The 27573-nt window shown below is 41.2% G+C and overlaps 1 protein-coding gene across 1 annotated transcript; it reads right to left on the bottom strand.

The window, feature by feature from the left end:
• Positions 1-27319, bottom strand: agps (alkylglycerone phosphate synthase). The gene is made up of 20 exons (XM_046405191.1): positions 27075-27319; positions 23285-23374; positions 22024-22114; positions 21813-21933; positions 21638-21712; positions 20510-20581; positions 19502-19581; positions 18138-18218; positions 16894-17019; positions 16504-16612; positions 13338-13465; positions 12799-12850; positions 11164-11240; positions 10958-11070; positions 9180-9249; positions 8225-8286; positions 7348-7437; positions 5666-5765; positions 5502-5559; positions 1-1698 (listed from the first exon to the last, which is right to left on the bottom strand). Exons 1-20 carry the CDS (start codon positions 27257-27259, stop codon positions 1577-1579), a joined length of 1902 nt encoding a protein of 633 aa, XP_046261147.1. The 5' UTR covers positions 27260-27319; the 3' UTR covers positions 1-1576.
• Positions 27320-27573: the final 254 nt, after the last annotated feature.

Here is a 27573-nt window from a genome sequence, read left to right on the forward strand (position 1 = left end):
GATGTTTTAGTTCTATTTATTGCACAAAAAGCATTGACAAAATGTACTTGGATGTTACTACATTGTTAAGAGAAATGGAAAATAACAAAAAGGTACACCCTTAACATTCAAAAGCTCTTGCACGGTTTTGACAAGGGGTTAAAAACATCAGATGACGGGTACGTAATGAAAAATTTTATTTGGGGAAATATAATGAATTAAAGGGACATGATGGGAAAAGCACATGTGAAGCACAGATCAGAAGGAAAAAGAGGGCAGATATCTTCAGCAAAGAGCTCTCTTAAAGCTTTGCTTTGCTCCAAATTGTAAAGAGTAACAAATGGTACAAGTTTGGTATCAAAATGTACTCTAAAGTAACCGCTCCAAAAACCTTCACACATTACAGAAACACTAACAAGGCATTATTTCAGGAGGAATTACTGGGCAACACCAATTATAAGGAGCAGAAATAATTAGATGAACAGAATTTGAGCACATGTAACAATTCTAAATATCTACAATTAATACCTCTCAGAAGGGTAATTTTTGCATATGCTGATTAAAAAAAAAAATACAGTTGAGCTGTGCATGAAGTTATTAAGATTTCGTGAAGGTTAGGTGGTCACACGGTCAAACATGTTTACATTACGTCTGCATGATCTGATGCGTCGATTCTTTGGTACGAGGTAAGCACCAGGATCCAGAGGCCTTAAATTGCAAACGCAGTCTCACTGAAGCAGGCAAGACTGAAAAAACACAATGGCTTTTTTCCCCCTCCTACTTCACTTTCTCAGTAACAAACCATGCAAGGTAAAATGCTTTCAGTCCAAAAAAAAAAAAAACAAAAAAAACAACTAAACACACAAGGAACACAAGGAATCTCTCTCTTTGTAATTATAATGTAGGAAAGGTGTGTGTGTGTGTGTGTGTGGGGGGGGTGTGTGTTTGTGGGGGGGGTGTTAGTGTTTGTTGGCAGAGGCACACACATACAGTCCAGAAAAAGTGGCAAAGGCAATAGGTCAGTACAAGGCATGGGGGGGAGACATCGACATTGAAACACAGAAAACATCATGTCCAACTTAATTTTGCTTCATAGAGGGACTAACTGCAAACCAGTGGTGTGCAGTAGAAGGTACAGGTAACAGACAAAAGCTTTAGAAAGGCACAGAGCTTTAGAAAGCGAATTCATCTCGAACTTACCACTAAAGAAGTGCCACAAACACACAAAAGGAAAGTAAAAACAGATGAATTAACTATGTTGGCAAGGATATTTGGGAACTGGTTAAACAATGAAACAAAGTCATGGTTTTGTTGCATCGCGTCAGGCTGCATCGTTGCTGTAGCTCCAACAACAAGCCGAGGACGCGACTCAACAGCAAGAAACGAGCTTTACTGTGAACGATGATGGCGGTTACAGCATGTTAAGTGCAAATTAATGTAAAAGAAAAGGTTTGGGTGAATTTATAAATGGCACCGAATGACACTTAAGATGAGAATGATCTCTCTGCATTTTAAATTTACATTTAGTATCTATTAATCCAAAATGCACAAGATGCTTTTAGAAAAAGGTGAGATAATGATGGACAGGAGTGGGAAATTAGAGGAGGTTCCTGTTGCCAAAAATGTTATTGGGGTCCACGAAGTCCTTGACAGACTTGAGCATCCCCAGGCCGACATCGGAGACGGTTTCTCTCATCCACTCCTTCCGAAGTTTCCCCACTGAATGACAGAGAGAAATATAAATAAATAAATAAACTCAAGGAAAAGGACCGAAGGGGAGAAATAGAGGAATCGGCACGGCTGATTGCTCAGCAGGCTGCTGGAAGCCAATCAATCTTGTGAGAGTGAGTGAATAAACAGAGGGTGATAAATGCTTTTATTCAGAGAGGAGAAATGTTTTGCATGGCATGATTTATGGAGCTCAGCAGACTATCAAACTCATTAGGCTCTGTGTGTTCCCAGAGGAGGGGCCGGCTGGCGGCTGTAGCGGGCCGTCCTCGGCTCCCTCACTCTTTGAGCCACTACTCCCCTCCATTTCCCTCTCTCCAGAGTCACTGGAGCGTCTTTCTGTGTGTGTTTCTGTCTCATTGTGCGCACGAGCTCGCTCCTGCAGCTGACCCTCGAGGCTGTTGTGCTTCCTTGTCCTGAACGCCGCTCTGGGCACTCTGACACTGGCCTGATCACCATCAGGGTGCCAAAGCTAACCGTGGAGCACCACACAATGGTGCTGTCAGCAGGACTTTGGCTTGGAGCAGCTCTTCACTCTCCCCTCCCTCCTCACCCAAACCCCCAACCTGAGGAGCGAGAACGGCTGTGGCATGAAGCCTAGTGTGAGTGCCCACCGCTTCACCAGCTGTCCACTCCGACATACTCCACAGCGCCTGTACCCGACAGGTTCTTAGCAGAAAGTCTGGAGCCAGCGAGAGGTCTGGTGGCTGCGGAGGACTGGGAAAACCTCACTGGAGAGCCAAACTCTAGTTAGAGAACTTCCAATACAATAAAAACTTTGATTTTGTACAAGCCACTAAAGCTGCTTGGTTTGGTTTTTTGTGTGAATGTAGGCACAAATATTATCATTATTATCTGGAGTTGCTGAGGATTTAAAGAATCCTTTTAAAAATGTGACAGTTGAGGCATTAGACAGACACAAACAAATGGGGAGTGGGCAAGCAATAAAAAACCTCATCAAGCTAAGCAAGTAACTGCAGAGGGGCAAAAAGACCCCACCATGGTCCCAAAAGCCCTAGAGTTACTGCATTTGGTCTTTGGTAAGTGCACATTTGTTAAGGTATTTGAATCACTAAGGTACAAAATAATCTAAGGTATTTTCTTATTCCTAAACAAAGTGGTTGAGGTCCAGTGGCAAATCTTTACCCCATCCCCACTTTACCAGTTAATCCTGCCATGCCTGGCTGAGTCTAATTTACTTGTCAATTAGTCAACAGAAAACAAAAATTAATTGTCAATTTAAAGCAAAACGGCAAAAAAAAAAAAAATTGCCATTGTGTTCAGTTTGTCAGTCTGAGTTGAATATCTTCGGGTTTTAGTTTTGGCTCTGGGAAATTGTGCACAAGGACAGATCAAATAGAAGTAACTGTTACAGCTTGAATAAAACTGTGGATGTGCAGTTACACAGTGTGAACAACCCTGCAGCATCTGCAACATCTCACATTCTTCAATCAAATAATCAAATACAGGACAAATCATGAAAATCCAGTGACCAACATAAAAGTCAGTCTGAAGAAGTGAACTTTAACTATATCAGATCTGGTTAAATGTTAACAATTGGAGGTCATGTCAACTTAAAAGAAACACGATATCTATATTTCAAAACTCAAAAAGATTTGTTTGAGAATAGAGCAGCTTAGAACAGGTGCTGCTGCCTGTGTAAACACTTCAAACCAGCAGTATAATCACTTGAGATTAGATACACAGGTCTGAAAATAGGAAGGTGTATGATGAGAGTGTTCACACGCCTCTCTTTGCATCACTAGCAGGGGCAGCTCCAGTGTTAATAGGACATGTTGAGGGAGGGGGCATTAGTGCACCGTGTTATCACAGTCCAGCCAGGAAACCCAGATGGGGATCAGCCATGAGGCTAGTGAGGCCCTTCTCCTGACAAAACAGGGCAGACAACAGGGTCACCAGGGACTCTGATACCACACGCTCGTCCAGATGGTGACAGAGAGGCCAATCAGCTGCTACCCAGTAACTAAGAAAGTACGTTGCTCTCTAATACCTCCTCCTTTTTCAGTCCTTCCTTCTTGTTCCACCTCCATCCCTCCCCTCCTCTCAGGAAAAGGAGAGAAAACAGAAGGTGCTGGGACTGCATCATTGCCTCCATCACTGTGATAATTTACACATCTATCTTGTCATATTCTCTCTTTTTTGCTCGCTATTGCAATCAATCTCACCAAGCCTGGGCTGTGCAGCTGAGACATGCGAAGTAGTGCAGGTGGTTATTTCAGAAATGACATTTAAGAAAAAAAAGATAGAAAAAAAAAGTGTCACATTTCTCCTGTGTGGAAAATAAAGGGTAAGCCCGTGGCAAAATGCAACACAGGAACTTCACTAAACCAGGTCACTTTTAGTTTTCTCTTAAATGGAATGCATTGTGTGGGTGGCAGAGTTTGCAAGATTGGAGCTTTGCAGAGCCACAAGGTGAGATGAAGATGCTGGGCATCCTGGGGTTGCCTCTCACACAGAGGTGACTGGCCAAGCTGAGCCTCAACCCCTCGACGCACTGCTCTCACTCTCCCTGGACTTTTCTGACAAATGGGGGTCAGGACATGAAAGACGGGGTAAGGTAGCGGCCCCTGCGTTCCTGAGATAGGGCCGACCCATAGTATTGGTTGAGAAGGTGAGGTGCAGGGCTGATAGATGGATGACTCTCCTGGTGATGGATGTTCAACAACTCTCCACCGCTGCGACACTGCTGACCTATTTAAAGAGGACACTTCTCCCAGTGTCCTGGCTTTCAGAACCAGTGAATAATCAAAAATATAACTAAGCGACAAATCAGACTCCAGCTTACGATGAAATTGGCTGTACTTCTCTGATGGACAGCAGTCAACACCTGGCAGTGTTGGGCTGAATATTGTGTCCTGCAGTGCTCCACACACCCAGATTCCTTCACCTACACCCACACAGCACAACACTGACCTGCTGTAAATACAGGGCCACAAAAATGTATATTTCCACCGGTGCCCTCCCACCTCACCATCCTTGACTACATCTGTTTTGTTTGATACACAAAACCCAGTGAAACTAGCTCCATTTGTCAAACGCTGATTGTGGGCAGACAAACCGGCCTGTCTGCGCCCAGATAGCGAGCCCCACTGTTATTAATCACAATTACAGAGTGGGCCTCGCACGCGGGAGCGGCATCAATATCCCCCCACCCAACCACCCTCCGCCCTGTCACCTCCCCGTGCTGCTCGGGGTGGCTGGGCCACCGTTTGGAGGTCAGTATACAGCCAGCGATAACGGCGGCATCATTTACCCCAGCCCGCCGCCTCCTTTTTATTAGCAATCTTTTAATTTTGAACCCGTCCCCGCCTTCAGGAAAAATTGTGATTTAATATCGCAGCTGATTCATTGCATACTGTTTTTGACAGGTGTGATGAATAGCCTGAAGTGATGTATGAAAACAGCGAGGCGGATGGCAATATAGATAAGGCAGCCATTTCGGTTAGCCCTGATGGGGGCCCGGAGAGTTGCTACACCGCCCTGCCCTGCTCACGTTTCATTTGGTCACTGCTGAAATGAACAAATAACCGAGTCAGAGCAATTCATCTGAGCTGCTGGAACATATTTTGGACACGTGAAGGAAGCAATGAAAGATCTCTGGCCAAATGCACATTTACAGCCCGACTGGCCGCCTGCTCGCTAGCACGGAAGAGCATGCTGGGGAAACTCGCCTTGCTGCCTTTGCCACTCATAAATTATAATGTAGGAGAAGGTGCAAATATCATGCCATCAATTTCAGTGTTCTACTCTCTGAATTTTTCAGGTTGAAGTACCTCCATGGTGATGTGACAAGCTCCCTCCATTGGCAAGGATCTCTTCTCTAGCTGCATGCTGGGAAATGAAACATATAAGATTCAATACATAATTCACATAAGATGTAATTGCAATCTGTGAAAGCACAGGAAATAATGGTGATAAAAAACCTAACTGGTCATACCTCCACTTGTTCATACACGTGTACTGGATCACTGAGTCCCCTGTAGTTGAAGGCAAAGTAAAAGTAGACACATGCGCCAGCGTCGTACGTCTGAGTCACCCTGTGAGAAAACAGGCAGGAGTCATGTTTAAACATACAGAAAAGAATCCTTGCTGTTTTCCCTTCAGATGTGAAAATCTAATTTACAGGAATCCAAAAAGCTCTGCTTTCTCCAGGAGCTCCATTCTCATACAATAAATGCATTTTTTTTCCTTTATAATTGGAAGACAAAGTAAAGCGGGAGGTTTGGCTTTCTCCAGTGAACCCCTGACCTCAATTCCATTCATGGTTTCCAGCAAGCAGACGCAGGGTGGAAGCACTGTCACTTTTAATAACATAACATTATCAGCCATTAAATGGTCAGCAAATGGCTTTCAGCAAATGAATTATCCGAGGCACATTTGTACTGCAGATAACAGGGTGACTCAACTTTGATGCGGAAGAGAACATGGATCAGTTTGTTTGTTGTTTGCACTGTTCATTTGGCTGCCACTAAATAAAACGCTGCATTAAATCGAAAAGTCCCCCTTCAAGAACATCTGAAAACGGTGTTTTGTTGAGATGAAAATGCCTCTCCAGTTTGCATGTTTTCTCCCTCTCTCTAGAGAGCAGGGTGCAGAGCCCTTGTTCATTTGACATGGCCCATCACCTGGCGTGCTGACTGTTCTAGAGGTTAAATGGACAAATCAATCATGTGACAGACTGCAGCCGGGAAATGAATGGCTGTAGCATAATCAGGCTGAGGCCTAATCTGTCCGCAGAAGTCTGGTGCTCCTCAACCGGCTCGCCGTCTGTTCGTCAGATTCTCTGTCTGTCTCTCTGTTTGTCTGTCTGTGTTTGTGTTCCCAGCAAGGGTCGGGGTTAGGAGTGGGTATACAACCTCAATACTTCTGGTGGTTTGCATGCTTATTTTTTTTTATCCTGATTTACATCACAATTTTAGACAATTTTATTTCGGCAAAGTTCATCTTGGCTGAGTCATTTTTCCTCTAAAGTGTGGATCAAATGCCTGATATGATCTCTGTGCCATATACCTTTATTACTGTATACAAATAACTGAAAACTCCTGAAAAAGACTCTGTTGCACTGCTGGACATGGTCCTTTATTACAATGAACATGGACCACTGTTTGTTTTGAGTCAAACTTAAATACCTTAACCTTAAGTAAATATTCACTCAAGCCCGAAATGTGTTTTACTATGCCACTGAAAATAGTCCCCCACAAATGCACTTAGTCTTGACTGAGTAACATTTGTTCAAAACTATAGTACCTTGCTGGTTTAGGTTCTTACTAAACTTCTTTTGGAAATGAAAGTACATATTCCTGACCTATTTTTAGATTCATGTTTTCAGAGTTAACACGTGGGCTTGGATCTTGAGTGTCACAGACAGCGTAGACAAGTCAGAAAGTATCGAAAGGCAATTTGTTAGCATTCCTGACTTTGGCCTTTTCAGGGGATATGTTGAGGACAGAATGATACCACCTTCTCCTGTAACATCTAAGACAAAAGGTTTGTGCAAAAAAATGCGTAAACTGAAGTAATCAAAGTTTGAGTGTTGGTTTGATATTGGTCCAGAAACTGAGGTATGTTAAATAATAGCTAGTCCAAATAGGGGGACTAAAAATCCTTTGCAAACATTACCTGCACGTGGATAACGGTGGAAACTGCACTCCTTTGTCTTTACACTCTTGAATGATGCGTGCCTTTACGTTCCGGCAAATGTCCAACACCCTGAAAACAAAGTGAAATAATAATAAAAATAATGATGATGATGATAATCGCAATAACCAGATCAAACAGAACTGCAAAATCACTTCAGAGGTTCACCTGTGATATTTGTATATCTAAAACACAATACTCATACGTATAAGGAGCTTCACTTAAGCAGGAATGCTAAATTATTACAATTCAAGAGGTCGGAGGAGGAAGAGGAGGAGGAGGAAGAGGAGAGACTAACATGACGACCATTGTGGGAGAGGTTCCCACTGATGTGGAAATGGCTGCCAGTCCTAAGCATGTGCAGCCGTGTGTGGAGTGGGGAGGATGGGGAGGAGGATGGGTAATGAGCCAGGCACATATGCTCGCCTCAGTGCCTGATCTCTTGGTCTCACCCGTCAGGCATGTTACACAACACGGGGCCGAGTGTGTTCCTGTTCTTGTTGTTGTGTTTGTATCTGAGAACACAATGTTGCAACCATGGAGAAAATGCAGAACGCACCACATGTGGATGTGACATGAATATGCGGCTCACACATTTCTTCACACAGAACACACACACAAATAGGTCTCTCCTGCAGAGTGTGCATGTGTGTCAGTAATGGCGGGTTTGTAGGCTGAGGAGGCAAAGCTTCCGCCAACGCAGAGCCAGTTAATTGCCTCTCAAAGACAGAAGCAAAGAGAAATAAAAGAAAGCAGGGGAAATGTTAGGACTGACTGTGTGGGAGGTGAGTAAAGGACAGTGTTTACAGCGATTTAAATCAAACAGAGAAAAGCCTGCAGGTCATAGCAGAGTATTTACCTGTCCCAAGGCACAGAGGTTTCAAAGGACTCCCCGATCACATAGTAGTCCATCCCCAAGTCCTGTTCAGAATACAGTATTAGCATTAGTAGGCTAATATCAGCAGATTTACGAGCACACAAGAAAGCAAGATGGTGGAGGGAATCACATTATACAGGTAATCAAACAAGGTTACACACACCGTAGCAACCTGGTTACCACAAAACCTGTAAAATAAACTTGTTCATCAGTAATCAGATTTCTCCACTACCCCCAACCTTATGATGGAACTATGGCTTACCGATTTTCCATTATTTTTCATTTTTGAGGTTCTTTGAGGTTCATTCTGTCTTCCCAGTTGTTTTCCTTATGTATTCCAATGCAAGCATTCAAATATTGGCCCAAACATGCATGTTTTAGATTTAAAATGCAACTTTCCCAGGCATTTTTTAAAAGTTTTTTTTTTCCATGTGACCCGACATAAGTTTCTGAGGATGATGCTGCCATGTATAATCCTCGTAGCCCTTAAGTCTTTGTCATGCATGTGCAGACATATAAAATACAGTTAGAAACCTAATTACACATGTCAGTCTATAGGGAATCGTTTTTCTCAAGGTGAGGTCTAGTCATGGAATTTCTAATCTACATGAAATATAAGAAAGCATGTTACTACATAAATTCTAGAGTAACAAAAGTTATTTAAGTTCATGCTCACTTATGTTTCACTTATGTAGACTTAAGACAACTCTCCATTGTGAGTCTGACTACAGCACATGCCCTCTGCTCACGATGTAGATACCTCTGTGTTAGATCCCCTGACAACAACTGTGACCAGATCAAATCAAAGACCTCCTGAGGTCACACTCTGCAGCCTTTCTGTGCTCTTCACTATCCTATCTGCTGTCTTCCCCACACACCCCACCTACGCATCAGCTTTGGCAGATAAAAAAAAAACAAAAACAGAGGAATGACCTACCCGGAGGTAAGCAATGACGAAGGTCAACATGTAGCCCCTCTGCCCATTGTCCTCTCCAGCTGCCAGGCCCCTGGAAGCAGATAACAGGGTTAATATTTAACAGCGCCTTTCTTTTAGCTTTGTTGTTCAGTGCGCTCCCCTCACAACAGCTGCCTGGGAGCTTGTCAATCCAACAATATACAGATCAATGAAGCTATGCTCTGTGCTTCGCCACAGGTCAGCCACACATCCATCACCTGCAGTGGGTAATCAAATTTTCATCTACCACCCAAACTAATCAGACCATGCTCATTACAAAATCACTATATTGATTTCCACCCTTCTTCCCGTTTCCCCACACCACAAGAAAATGTTCTTCACAGAACCACACCAATTAATCACTGGCACTTCATCTGATGGGTGATCACGATTTATGTGAAATAATCCAATAAAGCAAGGGATGCTGCATGTAACTGACAAGTTTCTTATGATTTAATTGCTGGCTATGACCAGGGCACAATTCGAGCTACCTGCAAATCTGGGCACTGGGCCAAAAACTAACACTAACATTAAAGTATGTTAAATGAGCATTACCCAGGAAGGAATCACTGACTCCAGCTGCTGAGGAGCACTGAGAGGATCTCGTTTGTTCTCATTTTAAACTTGTATTCTAATGAGCTGTTGGTTTCTGATTAGCTTTTATCATATTTAAACAATGCTTTAAATATATCAAGAATAGATTAGACACATTTTCATGTTTTATTTTTTTAATTAAGGAAGCCTTTTTGTTTATAACTCTCCCCTGAAAACACAAGAGCTCAATTTATATTTGTTCCATGTAACATAAGGTGCAGTGTTTTGCTTTTTGCTGATTTTCAGTTGAAAGTTGGCTTGAGCTAACCATCATCAATTAGTAGTCTGTTGTGATACAAACAGATTGGAAAATATTTTGGTCATGGCAAACGAAGAGAAGAATAGTGGAAAATGCAAGGTAACATCTAATTTAGTCCCTTAAGTTAGTTGGGGGGAAAAGCTCTGTTGAGTTGCACACTGCATTTTTAGGATTGTCATTTCCGCTTTTTTGTTGTCTTTTTTCAATATTCAGAATAAACTATTTCAGAATGAAGAACAGATGGCATTCACATGTGTAACCTCTACTACTTCAATGTTGTCAAGTCTAACAGTGTAACCATGTATTGAAACATCCAACTTCACAGCCATCTCAGAATCACGATTAAGCAATCTTGTTCACTCATTCTTGGTTAAATCATATTAGGTTGAATTCATCTATGAAATTATCATTGATGGTTTAAAGGAGAGACAGAGCATCCCTCTCAGGCTGACAGGTAACTGATTGCTACCAAAAGTCCTCATTGATTCACTTCATGATCAATCAGAACAGTGAAGCACACCAAGGCTCTGTCCACTCGCCCTGCGCTGTCCTGAGGGGGAGCTGCGACCCACTATCACCACCCACACCCCACCTACTTTAACATAAAAGCCAGCCTGACAGGAGGACATCCACAGGTGATCCATCAATCCAAAACAAGACAAACTACTGAGTAGAAGCCCAAGTCTGAAGTGTGTAACTGTGCTGCTCCATCTTTTTCGCTGCTACTACATAATGGCTGGTTAAACAAAATGACATCAGGGCCTCAGGCAGATCCCCATCATGTTCAAAGTCGCACCAAACGGTGCTTTGTCATTTCTGCGCTCCACATGGCTGGGACCTGTGACTGCTCTTATCTGAAATGTGTTGTTTTAATTCAGGAACGAGGAGAGAGAGAACAACTACTTACCCAAATTTTGCGGCGATGTCATAAACTTGCTTCTCGTGCTGCAGGACCTTCTCACGGTCTCCCTCAAACAGTAGTGTGGCCACACACAAGTGGTTGGGGTCAAACCCTTTGAACTGGTGGATTAAAGAGGTTAATTTTCATTTTTCATGAAAAGCACTCGGGGCAAGCAACTGACGACATTCACTTTCATTCAATTACTTTTTTACCTTGGTGATGTAAAATTTCTTTAAACCATCCAAGAAAGATGTGAAAATTGAAGATACTTGAGGCTTCAGGGCATGACCTGTAAAAATACCAGATAAGAGTCAGCTCCACTAATTCGCAGAGAAGTGGGTCTGAAAAAGGTACTTTTTTTTTAACTCATTACTCATAGTCTGTTTCTGCCTGCATCCTTCAGTGTTCTGAGAGGGCAAGCAAATCAGATTTATTTGGGCTTTCAAAACAAAAGCAGGAAATATAAATGGTAACATTTGAATAACTTTACAACTGGCCAGTGGCTGCCAGCGACAGCGACTATAAATCAAAGGGTTTCCGAAGGGAAGTGGGGTTGACACAGCGATATCCGTCTTCCTCACCCACACTTTTTGATTTATTCCTGATCGGACGCACAAAAGCGCCTGTGGACAAGCGAAAATGAGGGGCTGGGGCCAATGGGATGGTTATCAATCACAGCAGGAAAGTCACGGGTGATGTCGCCGAGACTTAACAGTTCATTTATTTCCCCCCATGCTCAAGTCTCTTCATCACTTAGTGTCCTAATTGTTTCCATTCCAAAATTTGATTGCAGGTCTTTAGGTCCCTCGCAGCCATCATACTCGTTAATTAAATACTCAACATCCAGAGAGAGAAAATTACACCTACACTGTACATAATTTTGCTTTTAACTCTCCCCTCTGTGGTTTGGCTGTTTTTTATGTTTTTGGCTTATCAACACATGCGGCTACTTACTACAACATTCTCATTTTTCATCTTGTGCATCAAGACAGGCAGTGCTAAATTGTAGTTGTAGACCAAGTCTGAGCAAGACCTGTGAATACATCAACTCTCCTTACTCAACAGCCAACATGATTAAAAGTGAGGACAAGCTACTAATAAGCCCAAGAAGGTATCATAGAGCCATGAGTTTTAGTTATTAGTGCAAAACCTGGTCGCTTCATCTTCCCTGCTTAATGCTAAGAAGTGCCTACTCTGTGAAAAGTGGAAATATAGGGGAGATAATGAGATCCCTGGAGACTGAAGAACTTTACAGTGATCTCTGGCAATGCCAGATGCATTCCACTAGAGCTTAAGAAACAACATCATAAAATTTCAACGTAACAACTACTTAATTTTGGCCAGGGTCATTTTTCATCTTGCTTCAATTCTTTGTCTGTGCATATGCAGCTATCCGACTGTAGAAATGATAATCAATTTAACAATTCTGTGCTGGAGAAGGTAAAATCACTGCATGTTGTACCATTGCCATTCATTGTTCTTCTCTCAGGAGTGCGCAGTACATCGATGAAGTCGACAAACCCAGAGAAAAATACAGTGCATGAAACAAGTTTCAACTCAAAATAAATATGATTATTATCATGTTGCTGGTTAAAAGCCTTCCTGATGCTACAAAAGATCTCTGATCAAAGCCAGTGGTTAAAATTGGGGTCCAAAAGAAAAAAACACTTCCTGAACAATGAAAACCAGGTAAGTTAAAATGCTACTTGTAAAATTAACTGCTACCACAAAACACTCAGAGGGCTTAAGTGACAGTAATGTTTGTGTACCAGAAATAATGTCCACAGTGGTGTGCAAGGTGTTACATCTCAGCTAGCATGTATTGTTAATGACCTAACTGAACTTACCGAATTTAAACTGTTCGTTATCCATGAGTCGTATAGACGCCGGGGCACACCTCTGAAAAATGGAAGTTGTTCTATATTAGTCTGTTTGAATAACAATTCCAACAAAATAAAATGCCTGAATAAATTTTCCAAATGATATCAAACCAATTTCAATCACCATTCATTAATATAAACATTGAGCCCAACAGTTGGAGCTTTAAATTTAAAGTTTTTGTCCTTTTGTTTGACGTACAGCCTAAACATTCAGTCATTTCCTATAGCTCCATGTATCTGACAGAAAGTTCAACTTTACACTTTCATAAGTTTGTGATTTGCTTTATACTGGCATTGTTAGTACCTTACGAGGGATAACTCAACTCAGACCAGTAAGGTTCATTCATTACATTCAGATTTTCTGGGGATGGGATGAAGACCTGAAAGTGCTTGTTTGGGCAAACCTCTTACATGCTCAGAAAGTTTCTGGCCTTAACCTCATGCTGAGACAGAGTGAGAAAGCAGTAACAAAGTGCATTATGTTTAAAGACAGATTAACATGTTACCTGTTTGGCAACCTCTCTAAGACAGGCAACTCCCTGCTCAAAATTAGGGAAGACCACTGAGCCGTATTTCTGATACTCCGGCATGGGACGAATCTTGACTGTTACTTCAGTAACCACACCCAGGGTTCCTGTGGGAAATATGTGTGAGGGAGAGGAAGAGAGATTTTGAGCAGAACAAAAAGAAGCCAGACAACTCCCACAAGTTATATTACCTAACCCCCTCTTACAGCGGAACTTAAGACCGTTTTTACTGGGCTCTGGTACGTGTCCTGAGGGTCTTTTGGGTGACCTTCGTCTCACATTTCAGCTAGACTATCTGGTTTTCTACCACACACTGGGGGACGACTAAGATTTATCAACTTAAGAGCATGAGGAAATAAAGCAGGGCTCTATCAAAGGCGGTGAGGCCAAGAGCGGCAACACATATACAGGTTTGCCAAAACCTCTGGCTGACCTTGTGACACTGAAAACTGTCAACCATTAGCTGCTGCTGCTGAGGAAGTCACATTGCATGTTTAAAAAACACTGTCAACCTTACACAGCAAATATGTCTCAGAATAATACTAAAAAAACCAAAACAAAAAATATAACACTAAACTGGCCAGTTGTACACCACCCGAGCCTGCAAGATTAATAGGATTTATTATAAACCAAAAAATGGAAAATGGGTAAAAAAAAAACAGTTTCCCAGTTTCATAACCCTTGACAAATTATGGACATTTCTAAGACTTTTGAAGGAAAAGGCTAACATACAAGATTGTTCATGTAAACATTTACTCAGTACATTCTCTTCTTTACAGAGTGGATGAAAATTACAGAGCAACCACAAAGACAACCCTGTAAAATCCTTAATCTAAATATAGATATAAATGCTACCTTTGTGGAACTTGGAATATTATATTAGTGCTGACACTGTCAATAGGGTGTTGATGTGAATTCAACAGAAATCTTTAAGGCAGTAATTTGTGATGTTGTTTTTTAACTGGATTGCATTGACTTTTAAGAAATTTATTATGTATTTAATGATGTGAATCAAACCTATTGCAGTGTTACTACAGACAATGTCTATTTAGGGATGTATCTCCCCCCTGAACATGGCCTGTTCCATTAGGAGCCCCTCATGGCTGTTAATGAGCCCTCAGAGGTGACACTACATGCCACACGCTGCTCCCTAGTGGCCCAGTGGAAAAGATGTGACTCCTGTAGGCCAGGAGAAGCCCCTCCCTCATGACACAGGAGGAGCCAGTGAGCGAGCGAATGAGGAGGGGAAGAGTCGGAGAAGCAGAGAGAGGGAGAGAGAGAAAGTGAGGGTGGAGCTAGAGTGGAGGGGAGTAAAAGAAGGTGAGCCAGTGACAGATAAAGAGAGTTAATAAGAACAGCAAGGTCAGAAAAACACTCTCTTGGGGATGAATGCAACGCATTGAAATGCTGGAGTCTGACTTTTTTTTACTGCGACCGTCTCTATTAATCAACCTTTTCTCACAAGAGAGGGACTATTTGTGATGAGGAGTCTGAAAAGGTTACTGGCAAATAAAATCGTTGACCACTGTAAAACTACCATGTTAGAATTAAAGAACTGGCTCTGTGTGTTAAATTAGCACCGGCTGGTTTCACTCACCTACATTACATCCTACACAGCTGAGGAGATTTTACAAGCGAAAGAGATTATTATTGATTATTGCAATCATTGTGCACACTGGTTGAAGCAAGTGAGAGAAAAATACTTTACATTCATGCTAATTCAAGGTCAGGAAGATAAAGAGACACAGTTGTTGTGCGGTGAATGAGAAGCTCTGGGTTTCACAGTAATTTCTGATAAAATGGATGCGTACCACTTAACATGCAGGGCATAGTGCAGTGCCTTGTTGTGGCCTGCTGTTGGACTGCAGGATGCTGTTTCTGAGGGGGGGGGGGGTATTAAAACTCTGTCATGGTATGACCTATTATGTAACAGGTAAGGCCTCCCACAAGTACATGTACTCTCAGAGACGTGTGGTCCTTTCCCATTTCTATTATAGGACAAAATCCCAGCAGCAGGCTCACTTTCTTTACCCTGTGTAAAGAAAATGTGCCTGCATTATGAAGCATTGTTATCACAGTATAACTATTATAATCAACCTTAATTTATAAACTGGGTCTTTTAAAACATTCAACCTGCTGTATGTATGTGATGTATGATGAGTTTTCTCATTTTGTGCTCCAAGCTCAGTATCTGGAGATATGGTACACGCTACAAAATTCTATTTTGTAAACACTGTACACAAGAATTCTGATATTACAGTGATTCATTCAAAATTCATTTCTCTTCCATCTAGTTATAGATTTTTAGGTTGAAGCAATATGCTGTTATGAAAGTTGTTTTTCATACTTTAAAATTTCATGATTTTTTTCCAATGAACAGCAGCTCCGATCAAATATTAAGGAATCATACAAGCATGTTACATGTTCAATTTGATTAACAGAAAAAGTGTCTGCCAAAACATTAAACCTGCAGACTCAACATGAGGCTTTTAAAACATCTTTTAATGCAGATGTAAAAAAGCAGCTGGACATGAATGAAGCTCATTAATCACTCACTGGCAACTGTAAACAATTAACTAACACTAACACTTTCATAATATTGAAACATTTCTGACTAAGGATCACATTCTACAATAGTTAGTTGTGGCTTCATTTCTGAGCACATTTGATTTTGATTTCACGTACTGGTGGCTGGCTTAGTATGAAAATCACTGCTAATGAGTACAAATGAAATTTCTGCCATGATCCCAACCCAGTCAGGGAGCAGATTGCTGAGCTTTGTAGGACGAATATAAAGTTTGCATTCACAGCTGTTTACCATAGCGATGCCAAGAGTCTCTGAACCTCCTCATTATGTATGGGGGAACCTGGCATATGGCAGTATTCTCTGTGGGCAATCACAAGGACAGGGCACGGCAGATGGGGCGGGGAGGACACTTGCCGGTTCCTAACTAACACACCTACAGATCACTTTTTCACCAAAGCTGGTTAATGTGTAAGAAGCCAAGAGCATGAGAACCTCCCTGATGTTACTGTTTTATCTCAAAGGCTTACAGGCATGCACACATACCCACGCTAACACACAAACGCACACACGTGCCCATGTGCTCTGGTGTGCTAAAATCACATGAGAAGTGTAACAAACCTTCTGAGCCCATGATGAAGTGGTGAATGTCCGGCCCCGTGGACATGCGTGGGCCCTGGCAGCTCTTTTCAATCACCCCTCGTGGGGTCACCATCTTTACGTGGACTACCTACATAAAGAAAACAGCAACACAACCAACACTTTTTAGAGATAAAAACACATATTTACCAATGTTGACAAAATATAATTATTCAGTGATCACGTGTGCTACATGCATGAATGCATTTCATAACTAATCCCGTGACCACAGGATTTGGAAGGGAGGTCAAAATCCACAAAACTTGCTAATAATTTCCTTTGCAGTCACTTTACAGTAACTGTAGTTTATTAACTGTTTTCCGGTGTTTAAAGCAAAGATGAGGAGGGTAAAGGGGAGGGTGTGTGACTCACCAGGTCCTCGATGTTGCCGTAGATGTTCTTCTTCATTCCGGATGCTCTGGTTGCTACCCATCCCCCGAGGGAGCTGAACTCCATGGAGTCAGGCTCATGCCCTGTACAGTAGCCACTCTCCTTAAGCTGTGGGGGAAAAGGGAACATGTGCTTGTTGTTCAAATTCAATGTGAGCCAAAAATGGGGAAAACAATCATGCTGCTGTAAATCCACAAGAAGCAAGAAGAATAAGCATGCAAATGGTAAAAAAAAAATTAGTTCAGCTGAATTTCACTGCTCTTCTTTTACTGCAGTGTTAAAATTCAAGTTTTATGGCATCAGAGATTTTTACAACTGCCTAAAAAAAAACCCCCAAGTGAAATAAACCAACAAAACCAAAAAGAGGGATCAGCGAAGTTCCTTGTGATGTATTTAGACCTCTTAATCAATACTAGTAAAATAACAAATAAAGAGTGTTCACTTCTACATGTCTAAATCTGTGTTGCACAATCTTGAGGGGAAGCGCATTTAGCTTCCACAGCCCCATGCAGTCCACAAACTAATTATCTCTTATGATCTCTTAGCTACTTGCCACATGGTCATAACAAGGAGACAATGTACTTTTGGGTCATTTTAAAGTGTGACAAAAACAAAAAAACACCTTTGAGCAACCCAACAACTTTCATCAGATGCACGATTCGTGCACGATACGGCTTTTGACGAGAATGCGCAGGTCATAAGGAACCCACATATTCTCCTCAAGGCAGCCCAACCCCCTAAAAGATTGCATCTTTAGACAGAACATTTAATAGTAATAATGATAAGGACCTTAAAGTAAAACAACTTGGGATTAACTTGAGCCACGTTTTATCAGCGCACTCCCCTGGAAGGCACTTTATAATGCAGACCCATCTGCTCCATCAAAATGGTCTAGTCTAAATGCAGAGGTGCATTCTGCTTTAGATGCAGCTCACGAATTCCTCTACATCAAATGCCTGTTCCGTCTCCATTTTTCTGAATTAGCTTGATGGTGCCATCTGCTCATGACCGCCATGTCGCTCTCTAATCTCTCCCCTTCAGGACTCTGTTCCCGTCTCAAACTCCATCCTAAACCCTGTTAGATCTACTGAGCAAAGAGTACCAAGGTGATTGAGCATCAGGCACCCTGCATGTGAGTGGGTCACACAGCTTGTCTGTTGGCACAACAGTTTGCTATAATGTAAGCTCTTCCAGTGGATGAAAACGGATGGATGAGCAGTGCTTACCAGTCTCTCTAATTCCTGACCGATGATGCCAGCTTCCACATGGGCAGTTAAATTTTTCTCGTCAATCCACAGAATGTGGTTCTGTAAAAGAAGCAACACACAACATGACTGAGGAGGTTATAAAACATTCTGTATGAATGCTAAATGCCATACAGGATAAAAGAAATATTCGAACACCAATTGTTTCATTTGTCTAACATGAAAACACATCATTCAATCATTCGATGAAGACTAAAAGATCTTCAAAGAAAATGTTGTGTTTCACCATGTCTGTCATCTGATATTAATAACACACTCCACAGTAGTCCCATGACAGCTTACAACATTGGAAAATTGTCCTCGTAGCCTGACGGTCACAGGTCTGAGGATAAATGCGTGCACAGGGGCTTCGAGACAGAGACAGTTACCTCAAGGTTAAACTCAATTTAACATCTAATTTCAAATATATGCCTCTTATTTGAGTTGCTGAACGCGTGGCCTACCCCTACCTGCGGGGGGTTGTTTCACACCTGCCATCAATTATTCTCCAGAGGTAATAAACTTTATGTTCTAAGCACACTGCTCCTTTCATGTGCTTCCGTTGGCGCCACCTCACCTCTGACCCCTGACACAGACCACTGGTTGCTGGTGTCCGTGGCACCAAACGCAACGTCTAGCAGGCCAGTGGCATCCAGACAGTTGAGCCCGGATCAAAGGGTTGTTCCGTACTGCTGACAATATTCACCGTTTTATATCATATCCACGGAAACATCATCACATTCGTGATGAGATGCTTGGAATTCCATGAAAATTAACAGCTGATGCCCTAGTGACACATTTATTATCTTAGAATAAGAATTATGTTGTGGCCCACTTACAACAAATGTGCTAATTCTAACTATGGTCGCAATTAATACTTTCACTGGGGAAGTCAAGAAATGTGAAAAATGTCCCTCACTCTTTCTGACAGTGATGTCTTCAAATGACTTAAATCTATAACTGAATATTTTACATTTATATAAAACAGAAAAAACACACAAATCCTCACATCGGAGAAGACGGGAGCAGAAAACTTTTTTGCTGATATATATTGGCATATTTTTTCTTCAATCAATGAGTCCTGCAAAAACATTAGCAATAAACACATAACAACACATCTATGGTCATTTTTGGAGCTGCAGACTGTGGTGGTATAATGTTACAGTATAATTCATGAAGGGCAAACATTTAAGGAAGTAACTCTCTCTAATTCTAATTTCCCACATTTTAAGTTTCACATTTCATGATGATACTATTTATTCAACTGTATCAGATCTATTCTGATTTGGTTAATAGATGTTGTTGTCACTGCAGACTGACACTTACAGAAGCAGTTGTTTACATACCATCTGTGAGGTATCCAGGGAGACAATGGAGCGGCTTTCCTCTGGGGGGCACTCCAGGGCACTGGAGACGCTTGTCCCTCCTGAAAGAGGAAAAACAACAGTCACAATCACAGTTACGGGAGAGAAGCCTTCAAATGGACCATGTGATCATACAGCACGCTTTCATAGTTTCATGTGAAACCTAAATAAATATTGTCTGAAATGTGACCATAGTGCTGAGTAGTGAAAGCTTTGTCTTATTTACGTTACTTCGATCACATGTTTCCTGATTCAAGTCATAACTTTTCATTTCATTTTGGCACAATTTTTAATAGGTTATTAGGTTTAACACTGACATAATAAAATAATAATAAAAAAATAATCTGAGTAATTTGGTTTCTTTGATTATAATAAAAAGGAAAGAAATGTATCAAAAAAGAACTGTTCTGGTAGAAGTAGCAAACTCATATTGGCAATTCTATGCAAAAATGCGAGATGAGACGCAATCTTTCATTGTCTAAGAAAAAGTTAAGGAGGCGCTGCAATATGTTTAAATGTTAGCACTGACAATTACACAAAATACAATAAATATGTGTAAATATACTCATTCTTCTAAAACAACTGAAGGCTTCAGTATTTACTTACATAAATGTGTTTAGTTCTGGTCATTTTGGCATCATGGTGTAGCTTACATTAGAAAGTGAAAGGAGAAACGGGGTTCTAGAAATATATCACATATGACAGTGGTTTGCCTGCTCATTTTTTTTTCTGATGCTAGAGTACAAAGCACACACAGTAAGGCACAATATTCTGCATTGGTACTACTGCACCGTCAGCAGTGCCTTATTTATCAAGTTCATTCATAAATTATGGTGCCTCATTAATAAAAAAAAATGAAATTCACAACCACAGGACGGGAAAAAATGATACATTCAAGTGGATTAAATGTAAATACACATCTAGTGGCCCGGTGTGTACAGCATGTAACAGTTAAATACGTTGATTAGAGCTGATGATTTCAGGACTCACCTCCATAAGGTATCAAACAAACATTATGTTTGCACGCCAGCTCCACAATTTTCACAACATCATTGTGGCAGTCTGCAAAGACACAGGACATCGTTTTAGAAATTAGTGGCCATCATAAAGAAAATGTTTTCGTTTACCGTCCTCTATTGCATTCATAAATTAAGTGTTCACATAATAACTAGTAGCAGACACACTGCTAAGGAAATAAAAGTGGCACATAACCATGTGCATACAGAAGACAATAAATAAATGTATATGGCCTGAGCCATTAGAGCTGGGGGAAGCAGCAGAGAGGCAGGGTGCATTTCGATGTGCCTGATAGTTGTGATTTGCTCCGGGCTTTCCTCAGGCGGAGCCAGGCTGCATGAAGCTACGCTCTCTGGGGTGGAATGTGCTGGATCAATACAAACTTGCTTTGGCCAATCAAAGAGCCCCACATCCATTCACGCTAGTGAACGAGTGGGAAGAGTAGCAATACCTTCCTACATGGATGTGCTTGACTGGCCTCAAGTGCTTTTAGAGGCAGTGAGAAATGCCTGTATTCTAGTACATTTTGCCATCCAATTAAACACACAGCTTCTGCCTGTGGATTACAGTTCAACAAACTCCAATGTCCACTTAAAAAACACAGCTTGACTTGGAGGCGGGGGTGGCCGTGACTACTGAGAAATGCAAATTACATGTCAAAGTATCTATTAGATACACAGCAAATGAGTTTGTATTTGCGAAGATGGTAAAAATCACCAAAATTTGGTGCTGGTGCGGATGAAACAATACGTACAGTTGCTTGATGATTTGCTGCCCATTTGGGAGGCTGCTAATCAAGTTCCAACCATCAGTCAGCACTCATTTACATAATAAAACAGCGCCAGCCATAACAACAGAAAACCAATCTCAGAATCATAATTCATGTGTGTACTGTGCGGGGCCACACCGTGGAGTTCTGGGTGTCAACCGTCCTCCCCCTGACGCTTCTTATTAAGCCTCCACTCATACATATTAATATCCCTGCCTCTGCAGAGATTAACCCTTTAAATCAACTAAGCCAGTTCGGGGATAAGCGATGCTACGTGGGGGGAGAAAAACAGACCGATAAAAATACAGAGATTACACAGCTTCTGAACTCACTTGGCCACACCACCATATCCGGAACGCGGCCAAATTTCCCTTCCCGTAGAGCAAAGATCTCATGTAAGCAGTGGCCTGAGAGAAAACAGAGGAAAGAGATAAAAGAAAAATAACAACACTGTTGTTTAATCAAAAATCATGCTAAACACATAAATGCCTTTTCTTTTTGCCTTACCATGGGCTCGAAACAACCGGTCCTCTGACTCATGAGACATGGGGATACCTGTGGATTTCAGTTCCTCCACGAAGGCCTCGTTAAGAGTGGGAGGCTGTACAGCACTGCTGGTCATGATGGGCTGAAACAAAACAAGCCGCTGTGGTTTTACTAACTGTGACTAAGTGCTGTTCTTTGCCATTGACTAAAGACACAACAAGTAGACACTCACTGCTGCAGGAGTTTTATGCTGCAGATTGGCTCCAAAGGTACCCTCAAACCAGTCTTTCAGACCAGGGATGATCAGGCCACTCAGTCTATACCTACATTTTGTAAAAGAAGAACAACCATTTAAAAAATGAAAATTCACCTAAGCATTGGGGGATTTCCTGTATTTCCTGTAGTGGAAGTCAAAGCTCTCATTTGAAAACATCTACATTCTTGACTGGGTTTATCCATTTGGAAAATCAGGCCAGTTTCTAATAAGAACAGAGTGTGAGTCTGAGTCCAATGAGGTTATTAGGCAAGCAGAAAAGCAGTGACAGTGCTGTCCGTGTGATCGCCTTCGCCATCCCTTGCATAATTGAGCTGCTGGCACAGCCTGCGCCAGCCCATCAGGGGGACTGTGGTGTGCCTTTGTCCAAGAGACCATGAAACACAGTCTATAATGAAAAAGCCTCTGTCACAGCACAGAGCAGAGGAGGAGGAGAACACTGTCTCTGACATTCATTCAACTGTGTCCCAGCCGCGGGTACTGCACGCCGCTCAGGTAACTTTTCAGTCGAGAGGGCACAGAGTGGTTTGAGGCAACTGCTTGCACAGGAGGAAACGGTTTGCTGTGAAACATCCTGTTCATCTCGACTCATTACTCAAAATACATCCTCATACACCACGTGCCAGTTTATAATCGAACATACAGGGCTGTCTCTTCCAAAGTCATACATCATGATTACAAAAACAAGGCTCATTTATACCACTGCTCTAGCAATGGAAGAAGGGGAAAGAGACATCCTTTCTGTTGCAAACTGAAGGCATATTCAAAAAGACTGAGGACAACTGGCTTTGTTTCTGGACATTAAAATCTTTTTTCTCCATAAGCATGTGAATCAACAATTACTTAATGTTTCATTTTTGAACAGACTGGAAAGTGGTTTCTGTTTGAAAATCTGAAATCATAACCAGTAACCTCAATTAACAATGAACAGTTCAAATGCCAACCACTAGGTGGTAGTAGCACTACATTGCTGTGAGCGTAGGAAGCAGACAACTGATTTCAAAAGCTGGGCTCACAGTATGGGCTGTGAAAATGATCAACACATAACACCAGCCTCAAGTCATCTAAATGTATGAACGCTGAAACTAGACACACAACAGCTGTGCCACAACAAGATTTGAGGCTTAGAATGAGACCTAGTGCTGCTCGAGTTATCTGAATCATCAACAGATAAACATAAACAGGATATCCAAGAGTGGCGATGTGACTTAAACAGCACCTTTTGCCAGTAAATTCTGCTTGGCCTTTCTTATTGAAGAAGAATCTTGAATCGCTGTATCCCCAGCCATTCCATTTCATAATTTCCTGCCTGTGGAAAAACAAATAATTGCAGAGGTTAGGTCAATTCATACACCTTACACTGAAATTAAAACATCACAATAAATATCATAAGAGTAAGTGTGAAGGTGATACCAGAGGTGTGACCTGGTATACTGTTAATGCGCCCAAACAGTCATTCTGGGCTGATGCTAGTTTCGGCATAGACAATTTCAACAATACAAGAAAAATAAGGACGGTCCTTGCTGCCAATATGAAATGTCATGTTTAAGGCACACGTATACAGCATTTCACCAAGCGATGTCTCCTTATTTTATTCAGTCATTCATAGCCTTTGATTTCATCAAAGCTAGAGCCAGCTTTCACTTGGCAAATTTACAATATAGGAGGGTACAGACAGGCACACCTACAATATTTCCCGGAGTGACTACCGAGAAATAGCGCTCTGAACAGAGCTTGTTGATACTGAAAAGCAAAAGCAGAAGCAACACATCCAAATGACATATTCATCAACAGAGGAAGCCAGCAGACAGTTCCTAAGTTATTTCTCATCCAACACATAAAAATATTTTTGATTTATGGCACCCTTATCAACAGCTAGCTTCAGTACTGCTCAGTTTTTATGATTAGGTCCAAATGTTTACATTGAGTTTCAGGTCAGAGGTGTAATAAAGTATTGGTACATTTCAGAATCACGATATGATGTTTTGCGATAGCGTATCAAATTTCAAAATTACTGTATCAGTTTTTAATTAACGGATTACCTGCAAAGATTTGTGGCAGTTACAATTTTTTTATTTTCTTGATTTGTATACCTAAAGAGTGCTGCAAACACTTTTATTTGATTCATTTCTTACTTAGAGACTAAGACACATTTCCTATAATCAAATTTAAAGAATGCAATATACTGAATTGTAACTCTGGTATCATGATGGATATTGTATGAGCAGATTCTTTCCAACAAACAGCCATACTGCAGCAAATTAATTATCACATATATAGCAACAAAATCACTATACTGCAGAACAGCAAATGTTATCACTACAACCGGTTTTGAGGTGCTCTATTATAACCAATGCTATCACAACCAGAAACGATGTTACATTGTCTCCAATACTGTGCTGAGCTTGTGTGCTGTACTCACACAGTGCAGAGACAGCTCATCACCACAGAGCAACCATAACTCACAGGTCACTTGGGAAGGGATGCTACCACCGTGGTGTAAAAGCCATAATTAAGATTAATACCTGCCGAAATGAAGCTTCCTATAAATTAAGAGTGAGAGGAGAAATGAGAGTGACACTCTGAGTCACACTTTAATGAATCCTTGCCACCAGTTATATGCTGTCATAGCTGCTGAACATATTCAGTAAAAGATGTATTAATAAATGAGGTAAATACGTGGCTTAGAGAGCTGACAATGGTGGGTTTTGATGAATTTGTTTTGAAAAACCGCTTTCCCGTTTGTGTGTATCTCCACTCAAATTCTGTACACACATCTATTACCGGTACATGTTTTTCTGTTTTCTGTCTTGAGGAGAGATCGCTCCTCTCTTGATCTTCCTGAAGTTTCCTCACTTATTACTCCCTGAAAAGTTTTTTTTAAACTGGACAGTATATTGGATAAAGGAATGTCACAATATACAAGTACTGGTGATAACTCTGATATTTAAAAATAGTATATATATTATATATTTAATTAAAGAGTTTGATCTAGACCTGCTCTAATTGGAAAGTGTCATGAGATAACTTTTGTTGTGAATTGGTGCTATATAAATAAACTGAATTGAATTGAATTATATTGATCACAGTATCAATATATTTTTTATGTAAATAATAAATATTCAAGCAGGGATGTTAAGTCTTGCAAATGTTTTGTTTATCAGTCCATCTGGTTGCCTCTTTCATATCGATTATAAGTATAATTGTACATAATCTTCACCTCACTGCACTCATATTTCGAATAAAATTTTTAAAAAATAACTCAAAATTGCTTGGCATTGTACATTTGGCACTATTTTGCATGGAGAATTTTTCTGCAGTATAGTGATACGTCACTGAACAGAAACAACAACAGATTAAAGCTGCAGCTAGTGATATCAGTCTTAGAGTTGAGATGAGGTTATGGGTTATGTGGAGCTGCACTCGTTTAATTAAATGTTCAAATGTACAACCACGTTGGCAAAACATCAGACACATTAAACACAGAAATACGTCTCAGTATATTGTACCACTATATAACTACAGAATCAAAGATTACCAAAATGAACCTCTATAAACCAAATGAAGTGAACTTCATGAAGGCAGGATTTACTGTGGAGGTGCTGTATTAAACTGCATTAATTTTAGCTAGGTGTGTCTAATATACCAGTACGTTTATGTAACTCACACAAATGGAATGGATATGCCTTTATTAATGCATCAGGCTGAGGTATGCTTTTAATTAAACACTGGTGCTGAGAAACCACACAACCTGCAAATCTAGATCTTTACTTGAAAGTACTTAACTAACCACACAAGAAAGGCAGCAGTGAGGATTGTCTGCAAAATTGCAGGAAGTCTCTTGGTACTTCTCCAAAAAAACAGTGACTGTTCCTTGTATGTTCCACGTATTGTCACAGCATGGCAAGTATGTACAAATCAACAAAAGGCAGGGACAAAGAGAAACACAGCAACAGCTATCTGTATGTGTTGCACTTTTCCTTACTGTAGATCCTAAAAGCCTAGGCACAAGCTCAGCATAATAACTGGTGGATGGGGCTGCAAGACCTAATACTTTATTATATCACCAGTGTGTCATGTTGACTAGAACAGGACATGATGAATTTCACAAGACCAAATGCTGAAACTTTCTGTGTTGATTTTACATGTGGCTTCAGTCGTTATCTCGGACTGACACTAGATGTCAGCACAGTGTGGTGGCATTTCCTCAAAAGGAACTGAGCTGCCAATAGGTTGAAAGTCAGACCACTACTTGTTCTGGCCAATCAGATCAACAGAAGAAACAGAAGTTTCACTGTCCCCGCCGTGTGTTGATACAAATGACATGTCTTTTCTAAGGTGACCCATCTCTTAAAAAGCCATTTCAGAAAAATCATCATTTCCCCTACCAGCATGTTAGTACAACAAGGACTGAGTGTATCAGTTGAATAAAACCGTATAGCTCATGTGCAGCTATTGAATGCTATAAGGATTGTACGTAATAGTAATAGTTCAGTAACGGTTGCAAAAACTACCGGTGGACTGGTCGACAACTTGTACATCAAATTATCACAAATTTGATTCAACGACTTTGTTATCTGGAGCAGAAAATGCCAGAACACAGTTGTACGTTAACACGTTTGCTTAGCTTTTATGCAACCTCACTGTCACTGCCATACGACAAATTATGTATTATAAGTCACAGAAAAAAAAACTACAACTGACCAACTTCGAGAAAGTCTACCCAATCACCGTTAAACTCCTGAGTATAAACCTAGCCGCACCCACTCCTTAGCAAATGACTGTCTACTCCGTAGCTAAGTAACGTTAGCTGTGAGGCTAATTTAAAACCGTTTAAGCCGTTGTCCCTCTTCGCTATGAAAGCCTGGAAAAGACACGGAAACGAGTCTGTCAGTACGGGTCACACCTCTGGCTCTTGTTTAGGTGTTAGTCCACTCATGTTTGACTTAATAACAAGCTATAGCCACAGAGGCTGGACCCCTGTCTACCGCTCCATCACAGCCTTGTACCTCCTCCTCGGCATAGTCTTCACCTCACTGGAGACACATGTCTTGCCCCCTTGGGCTTTGCACTCCGCGGCTAGGATGGTCGAGTCACCGTCCTCCGGTCTCTGTAAATGCCCGGCAATTATCCTCAGTCTTTGCTGTGCAATTCGTTGCCTGTCGGAGTCGCCGCCGCTGCTGTTGGACGCCATGCTGCTTCCGTGTTTGTGAAGGGAGGGAGCGGATTCATGAGCGTCTGTCAGAGGTCAGCACAGGGAAAGTGTGCTGCGTTCAAACCTGTCGGAAATAATCCATATTGTGACCCGATTATTGCAAACGGGAAAATTGGGAATTTCTATTGACTCATTTAGTGAGTGAGTGAGTAGCCTATATGAGACACTAAAATATAATTGTAGGATCATACCAAATAATACATCTTACTGACGGTTACTATGAGGGATGATACATTGTTATGAGGCATTTGTTAAGACTAGTGTTGAAACGACAAGACGGTTAATTTATTAAT

The sequence above is a fragment of the Scatophagus argus genome, chromosome 11 (genome assembly GCF_020382885.2).
Source record: "Scatophagus argus isolate fScaArg1 chromosome 11, fScaArg1.pri, whole genome shotgun sequence".
In the NCBI taxonomy this organism is placed as follows: domain Eukaryota; kingdom Metazoa; phylum Chordata; class Actinopteri; family Scatophagidae; genus Scatophagus; species Scatophagus argus.